Source organism: Hylobates moloch, unplaced genomic scaffold (genome assembly GCF_009828535.3).
Source record: "Hylobates moloch isolate HMO894 unplaced genomic scaffold, HMol_V3 SCAFFOLD_21, whole genome shotgun sequence".
In the NCBI taxonomy this organism is placed as follows: Eukaryota; Metazoa; Chordata; class Mammalia; order Primates; family Hylobatidae; genus Hylobates; species Hylobates moloch.
The window spans coordinates 190379-198168 of record NW_026652296.1 but is presented as its reverse complement, the minus strand read 5'-3'; the positions used below and the strand labels follow the sequence as shown (position 1 = coordinate 198168).

The following is a 7790-nucleotide window of genomic DNA, read 5'->3' as shown; positions in this document are numbered from 1 at the left end:
GCACTTCAGGGAAGCTTGTCCCCATGCTGCCTCCACTGTTCTTATGGGAGTTGTGGTCTCAGGACCCTGAGCCAATTTCAGCTTCAGCTCACTTAACTTCCCAGAAATGCAGGGGATGGGCTGGTGAGCACTCAACTCATGGGGCCTGTGAGATGGTAAAGATGACATTGTGCCTGGCACCAAGCGGCCCCTCCTGCCCCAGCCAGCCTGCCTCTGGGGACCCCATCCAGCTGGGCCTGGGCGGCACTTCCTGTTGCCTCTCGACTTCTGAGGTGCTGTGGGTCGCACTCTTCTGGCCCCACTTTCAGCGAAGGAGGCTGAGGCCGAGGCCGGGAGCTCATGCCCTGGGCAGGGTTAAGCACAGCCACCCACTGGGACCACTGTTCCGAGGAGGGGTCTGGTGGAGGCCAGGGCGTGGGAAGAGGGCAAGCACACGGCTGTGTCTCCCCTCCAAGGGGCACTGGAGCCCCTTCCCTGGGACAAGCACACTTCTCCCCAGCCCTGAGTCTGGGGCCACTCCTCATTCTCCAGTCTCTCCCCAGACTTGGACAAAAATGAGTAGAGACTTTTGCTTTAAAAATATCTTCAATAATAAGACATCCTATTTTTGGGGGGTTAGGGATAGAGATAAATATGAAAACCTCTTTTTGATAAAACACCTAGTAAGGACATGTTTCCAAGTTTAAAGTTCATGAACATATAAAACAGAAGTTGGGTCCTGCCACCTTGAGTGCAGGATTCTGAGGTCCTACATCTGGTTCTGAGGTTCTGGGTTTGATTTTGGGGTACAGACAGCTCAAGTAGGAGGTCTCCTTATGTCACAAAACCACGATGCGGAGGTTCTGTTCCCCACCAAAGGCTTGTCTGGGGTCCACCGGCTGCCTGGGGAGGAGGCCCCAGAGAGGCTCCTGGGGGGACCCCTACTCTCACCACGGAAGAGCCCCCAGCCAGGAGCACCGGGCCAGCCATCCGCGGGCCGATGAGGGGGCTTCTGGCCCGCCCTGCACCTGGAGTTCCTGCTTGGCCACGGGTGGGCAGAGCCAGGAGACACAGCGCTCCCCACTGGGTCTAGGACCGTCTCCGCGGGTGGGGACTCCAGCCGGCCAGGCGTGCGCCCCGACAGCCCTGCCGACACCAACACCTGAAGGGAACCCAGAGTCGGCCATAGGAGGCGGCGGAGTCTGTGCTGCTGGGGGCGACCTAGGCCTCGGAGGAGGACTGTGAGGGTCCCTGCAGCAGCAGGGCACGGTAGGTGGGAGAGCTGAGGAAGCGTGGGTAGGAGTCCCGGTGCATGAGCGTGTAGATCTGCAGCTGCGCGTCGTCGAACGTGTGTGCGGACGGCTCCTGCATCTTCTTGTTGATGCCTTCCCGCACACGGGAGTCCAGGCTCACCTGTAGGACAAGGCACTGAGGTCAGGGGGCTCGGGAGCTGCCTTCCCCACCTGGTGCCTGGAGCAGGCGGCCCCCTGCCCGTTCTGGTGTCTGGCGCACCTCCTTGGGGGACAGGATGGACACGTAGTCCTCGTAGATGAGCCTCGCCTTCTCGTCTACCACATGCTGGTTGGCCTCGGCCTTTAGCTCCTCGCAGGCCAGCCAGAAGAGCATGTTCTCCTCGCTGTACTCTGTCCGCAGGAACGCCCGGAACACGCTGCGTCCCGCTGGGCTGTGCATCAGCTTGTCAAAAGACTGCGCCCAGCTCTGCACCTCCTCGGGACTTGGCGTGGCACTGCAGGCATTGGGGCCAGGCTACGTCAGGCCCGGGTCTCCTGGACTGGGGCCCCCCAACACGCACACACCAGCCAGCTGGACTCACCATACTTCACAGCTGGGGAGGGGCTGCAGCTTGCTCTCCCGGGAGGCCTGCCACGCTCGCCGCCGCTCTTGGTTCCTAGTGGCAGAGAGGAAGCAGCACTGCCGTGGGCACACACGCCTCCACGGCCACACGGGCCCTCAGCACATGGGCAGGCACCTGACACACATGGGCACCCACTGCAGGAGGGCAGCCTCTGGAGCTGGCTCCTCCCACACTCTCCTGGGAAAGGGTGTCCATGCTCCCTGTCAGCCGCTCCCAAATTCCCCACGGAATCTGCAGTCCAGGTTATTGTCCCTGCCACGGTGCCCAGACCGCAGACTCTGCCCTCTTCCATTCCAGCAGTGTGACCCAGTGCCCGCGAGTGTCTGGCCTTCCAGGAGGGACCCTTTGGCCCCTGGTGCTCCTCCCCATCCCTGGCCCACTGGGCAACCTCCTCCGCCCACCTGTGCCCACCCCACATGAGGTTGAGAGGCAGGTATGCCACCTCCCCTTCTGCCTCTGCTCCCCTGGGGGAGATGGGGTGAGGCAAGATGAGGGGCCACAAGGAGCTGGGAGATCCCTGAACACCTGGGAGGCCAGGAGGGTCATGTGCCTGGGAACAGGGCCACCCTGCTCCTGGGCCTGATCTTGGCCTGTCCCTGTCCCACCGATGGGGCCACACGCTGCAGGTCTGGCACGTCAGCAGTGTGTCGCGTCGGCTGACACAGGTGAGAGCCCCAAACCCATGTGTCCACACTCCTTCGGGTCCTGGAGACTGATTCCCGGTTCTGTCAAGGGAAGCAGCTTCTTTGCCTTGGTTCCTAGCACCCTGTCAGTGCTGGACCCAGATCCATACCCGGCTGACCTCTCTCCAGCGCACTTGGACGGCTGGCAGACATCGTGCACCCAAACGTCCTGACAGAACTAGGCCCCTGGGCTCCTCCCACCCCCTTTCCTGACTGCCCCCTGGCCACCCCCAGCTTGCCCATGGGTCCGCTGAGCCCACCGTGGGTCCAGAAGTGCTGCCCTCTCATCAGCCAGGGCCTGAAGGCTGCATAGGGCCAGGCTTCTGCAAGGCGTGAAAATATCCACCAGCTCCCCTATACTCCTAGGAAATCTGTTACCATCTGGGAGCCCCACTCCCACCCTCACAGGGATGCCCAGAGACCCCCCGGCCACCGCCCCATGCTCTTCTTCCCCCACGCATGCTGTCCGGGAAGCTCTCGGCCATCACCCCAGGGCCAGCAGTTCCCTTATTCCGGTCTGTGCTCAAACGTCCCTCCACCCCGCACAGTCTATGGGGTCTGTGCCTGTCTTTCTTCCTGCCTTCCTTCCTTCCTTCCTTCCTTCCTTCGTTCCCTCCCTCCCTCCCTCCCTCCTTCCTTCCTTCCTTCCTTCCTTCTTTCTTTCTTTCTTTTCTTTTTTTTTTTGAGACGGAGTTTTGCTCTTGTCGCCCAGGCTGGAGTGCAAAGGCATGATCTCGGCTCACCGCAACTCCTGCCCCGGCCTTCTGAGTAGCTGGGATTATAGGCATGCGCCACCACGCCTGGCTAATTTTGTATTTTTAGTAGAGACAGGGTTTCTCCATGTTGGTCAGGCTGATCTTGAACTCCCAACCTCAGGTGATCCACCTGCCTCGCCCTCCCAAAGTGCTGGGACTACAGGTGTGAGCCACTGCACCCGGCCTGTGCCTGTCTTACTCCAGTGCAGGCCCCTAGGGCCCAGCCTGGGCTGGCTCACAGCAGCATGGATAAGCACATGCCGCGTGAACGGGCACATGCATGTACACAGCACACGGACACACCCTTGGCAAGACAGGTACAAGAGCCATACATAAGCCCCCTGGGGCCAAGGCACTGGCCACTCATCACCAGGGCCCAGCAGACCCCGGACAGGACAGTGCTGTGAGGTGGCAGGGGCATCCTGCCTGTGGGGATGCCTCAGAAGCCACCACTGGGTCCCCTCCTGGGTCTGCTTGGCCCCACGCCCTCGACCCCTCGCCAGCTGGGCACCCCAGGCCCTACTCACCAGGAGCAGCTACAGCAGCAGCACCAGCACAGGCAGCAGGGGTTGCGGCTGGGGGCCGCTGGAGAGGCTGCATCATGACTGGACATTGAAGGGGGCCGGTCCGCCTCCTCTGGCCCTGTGATCTGGGGAAAAATGGGGCTACCTCAGCCTTCAGGTCAGAACCCACCAGACCCGCCACCTCTCCCCCACCTTCCCATGGGTGGGCCTGTTCCCAGGCATATGACCCTCCTGGCCTCCCGGGTGTTCAGGGATCTCCCAGCTCCTTGTGGCCCCTCAGCTTGCCCCACCCCATCTCCCCCAGGGGAGCAGAGGCAGAAGGGGAGGTGGCATACCTGCTTCTCAGCCTCATGCGGGGTGGGCATGGGTGGGCGGAGGAGGTTGCCCAGGCTCCGTGGTACCAGCTCTCAGACCCTCACCACAGCCTGGGGGTCTGGGGAGAGGGGCCAAGGTTCTGACTGAGAACCTGAAACCCCAGTCCCTGCCTGCCCCTTAGGAGGGGTCCTGAGAGGGTGTCTCCCTAGCGGGGCCTGCTCCTGCCTCTGGACTCGGCTCTGCCTAGGGCTTCTACCCCAACCCCAAGCTTACAGCAGGGCTGGGAGGGGGTCCAGGATCATCAAGGAGGGAGCTGCAGCAGCTTCTGGTCCCTCCTCCCAGGCTGGGCCCCAGATGAGGCCCCCACAGGAGGTTCCGAGACACCCCCATCCGCTCACTCCCTGGGAAGCCGGAAGCCTGGGTTCCTCTTTCTTGGTTTCCGGCTCCCAGCCCCTCCCAAAGGGGCCCCGAGAGTCTGGGGCTACCAACTGGTGCGTGCGGGTGGTGGCCAGACTTGCTTCTAGGGTGTCTGGGGTGGGGAGTGGGCAGAGTGGCTTCCCACCAAGAGTCCAGGTCTGTCTGTGGGTCCCAGAGGTCTCAGCCAGGGGCAGCAGGCTAGACCTGCAGCAGTGAGGATTTAAGTGGGACTCAGGCTGGACTTCCTGAGGGTGTGGGAAGGGGGGCAGGGCCCCCGCGAGGAGGGACATGCCCCCCAAACATGGTTCTTTGGTCCTGCTACCTCCCACCCAAGACTTCCCTCCCTCCTTGCCCACTGCCTCTAGGCTGTGAAACCGCTGTGGAACCAAGGCCCTTCCACAGGGTGCGCCAGCCAGGGAAGTGGGGGTGGCAGTGGGTAGGGGCACCCTGCTCCCCAGTCGAAGCCTCGGAGTCCCTGAGTGGGGGTGTGGTGTGGTGCATGTCCCTCCTAGCGTTTGGTTGCACCGTCTGCAGGGGAGGTGCACCAGGAGCACCAAAGCTGTGAGTAGCCCTCGTGCCACCTAAGATACCACTTTGAATCCCAAGTCTCCTTGGGCGATGGCACAGGGGGGCCAATCAGTGCCCCGGAGGCAGTTGTGAACACCTGCGCCCACTTCTGCCCAGGGCAGGGAGGAGCCTCCGTGCACATCCGCCACCCTCCTCATCCGCCACCCTCCTCCCTGGCCAGGAAGCTCACAACTTGGTTCTACTTTATTTTCTCAATCTTCATCCCCCCTGCCACGCCTCCCCTAGCTCCTGGCCTTTGAATGCTTGTTTCTGGCTGGTTGGCCTCTCTTGCCCTCCTGGGACGGTGTGTGAGTGGCCCTTAGAGGAGACAGTGCTGGAGTCCTGCACTCTTAGGGCCCCCAGTACCCCCGAGGCCTGGGCATGCAGAGGCCACTGCCCTGGCCCAAGTCTGGGGCAGGTGCAGCATCCCCTGGGACCTTGGCCCCTCACCACCGGCCCAGCTTCCTCTGAGACTGGGGGTCCCACGGGCTCCTAGCAAGTAGATGAGACAGAAAGTAGCCCTGCAGCTGGGCTTTCTTTCAGGGGTCAAGTTTCTAGGGAAAGGAAGGGGCGTGGCAACCTGAGGTTTGGTAGCTGTACCCAGACGGGGCTGTCTGTGGCTTCCCCATGCAGCACTTCTTCCTCCTCTCTGTCCCCACCCAGGGTCCTCCCCCACACTCTAGCACCCTTGAGACTGTCCCCCTGGGCTACCATCTCCACCCCAGCTCTGAGCTGTAGGAGGGGATGTGTTTAGGGGTGCAGGGCCGGGGTGCTAGGGGCTGCATTTGCTGCAGAGCAGGGAGCCAGCCCCTTCTTTCCCAGTTGCAGGCCCTGGACCTGGTCACCTGTCCCTGGACCTGGCTTCCTGTACCCTTCTCAGGTCAACTGGGGCAACCCATGTCCCCAGGCAACCCCCCCATCTCTCCTGGGGGATACAGAGTCTCAACTAGGGTCCTCCTGCTTGTCATCCTGGCATTGGGGACCCCCTTCCCCAGCCTCCCAGGCTTTGGCCCCCCAGTCTGGGATGGGAGAGGCTGGACAGGCGGCACGTCTGGTCTCTGGGGATAGAGGCTCCCTTGGGAGTGGCTGCCGCTTTGCTCCACAGAAGGAAAAAGAACGTCCCAGAGCCTGCCCAGTCCAAAAAAAGAATAAGAAAATGTGACAATCCCAGAAAAAAATGTCATAACCTTTGGGAGGGGGGTTGAAAAGGGGCTCCATTCTCAGTTCTTAGCTCTTACCCAGGGCCTTTCCCATCTGCCACCCTCCACATCTGGCTGGTGGGCGAGCCCTGGCCTGGCCCCTCCAAGGGAGGCCAGTGCTCCCCACCTCTGAAATGGTGGTGGTGGCCCACCCACCACGCTCCTCTCTTTGATGTTAGGGTCCAGTCTGGAGGAGCCTGTGTCCTCCTCCAGGTGCCTCTTTCTCCAGCCTCTGACGCCCCCACCCCTACCTCAAGGCTCCCTACTCACCAGCGACCCAAAGGCGGGGTGGGGGCAGGAGGGGCCAGGTTGGGTCTGGGCCCCACCCTGGCTGCCGAAGGGGCGTGCACTGCAGCAGCAGGGACTCAAGTCAGACGGCAGGAGGGACTCCTGCGGCGCTCTGGAGGGAGGCTAGCCAGCGCCAGGAGCCCCCGATCGGCTGGGGCCGGGGGCGCAGCGCCTCCCCTACAGCTCGAAGGGCTGAGTGGCTGCCAGATCCAGCGGGGTGGGGGCGGGGGCGGACAGGGTGTCCCGCCCCGGCCCCTCCTCACCGGGCTGAGAGGGGGAGGGAGACGCGGAAACCTGGGTTCTTCCGGCCCCCACCTTTGAGCAATCACTTCCCCAGGCTTTGAGCTCCAGAAAAAGGGGAACCCGACAGCAGCGCCCCCCTCCCCCACGCGCGGGGGGCGGGCTCCAGTTCCAGTGCGGCCCAGGGTCCACGTGGACCTGGCGGCGGGAGCCCTTGGGGTTCCAGTCCCGTGCGCCGGCTCCCGAAGCTCCCGCCCAGCACGGTCCCCGGGGCCGGGCCGGGAGGGGCAGGGCCGCTGTCCCCGGCGCCGCGCGCGCGCACTCACCAGCCGCGCTCCCGAGCCACTCGCGCCGCCGCCGGCCCGCGCGCTCCAAGGTCCGGCCCGACAGTCGGGGAGGGGGCGCGGGGGCGCAGTGCGCAGGCGCCTCGGCAGCACTTCCCCAAAGCCAGGGGCCGGGACTTCCTCGCGCCGGCAGGCGCCGGGCCCGCCCCGCCCGCCGCGCCCCGCCCCGCGCTCGGCCGGCTCCGCACCCTACCCGCCCCGCCCGCGCGTCGGCCCCCACAGTCGCCTGGGGGTGGCCCGGAGAGCTGAGGTGCTCATAGTGGAGCCCTGGCTCCCGGGCGGACGGAGCTGCACGGTAGTAGATGGGGGTGTGGCCGTGGCCCCGGACTCTGCTCAGCGGGGCCATTCCTGCCTTGCCATCCGTGTGGGACTTCACTACAGTGGAGGCACGAGAGCTGGGCCCCATATGCTGCTTGCCCAGCTTGGGAAAGAGGAGGCTGCTGGAAAGGACCGATCGACGGGTACACCAGCCCGGCCCACCCCTCGCCTCTGTGAGCCTCGTCTGTAAAACTGGGTTAAGAGCCGCCTGTCGTGCTGTGGGGGGGTTCCCAAGGAAGGGGGAGATTCCTGTGCTGCGGTGCTGGGGAGAACTGGGGGTGCGGG

At 63.8% G+C, this 7790-nt stretch overlaps 1 protein-coding gene across 5 annotated transcripts; it reads right to left on the bottom strand.

Annotated features, from left to right (window-relative positions):
* Positions 1–567: 567 nt before the first annotated feature.
* Positions 568–7261, bottom strand: RGS19 (regulator of G protein signaling 19). 5 transcript variants are annotated; one of them, XM_032142911.2, is made up of 6 exons: positions 7170–7261; positions 4153–4250; positions 3821–3942; positions 1814–1888; positions 1492–1726; positions 568–1392 (listed from the first exon to the last, which is right to left on the bottom strand). In XM_032142911.2, exons 2-6 carry the CDS (start codon positions 4180–4182, stop codon positions 1201–1203), a joined length of 654 nt encoding a protein of 217 aa, XP_031998802.1. In that variant the 5' UTR covers positions 4183–4250; positions 7170–7261; the 3' UTR covers positions 568–1200. The 5 variants fall into 5 exon arrangements, with proteins under 5 accessions (XP_031998802.1, XP_031998800.1, XP_031998803.1 ...); XM_032142909.2 differs by lacking the exon at positions 7170–7261 and adding an exon at positions 6586–7134; XM_032142912.2 differs by lacking the exon at positions 7170–7261 and adding an exon at positions 4406–5837 and having other exon boundaries at positions 608–1392.
* Between the last annotated feature and the right edge of the window lie 529 nt (positions 7262–7790).

Bases quoted from the DNA above. Each gene is read 5' to 3' on its own strand.
- RGS19 (XM_032142911.2), bottom strand. From the start codon at position 4,182: ATGCCCACCCCGCATGAGGCTGAGAAGCAG. The intron at 1,889-3,820 runs GTGAGTAGGGCC...CTCTGCCACTAG, and splicing joins TGCTGCTGTAGCTGCTCCTG to GAACCAAGAGCGGCGGCGAG. The intron at 1,727-1,813 runs GTGAGTCCAGCT...CAATGCCTGCAG, and splicing joins CTCCCCAGCTGTGAAGTATG to TGCCACGCCAAGTCCCGAGG.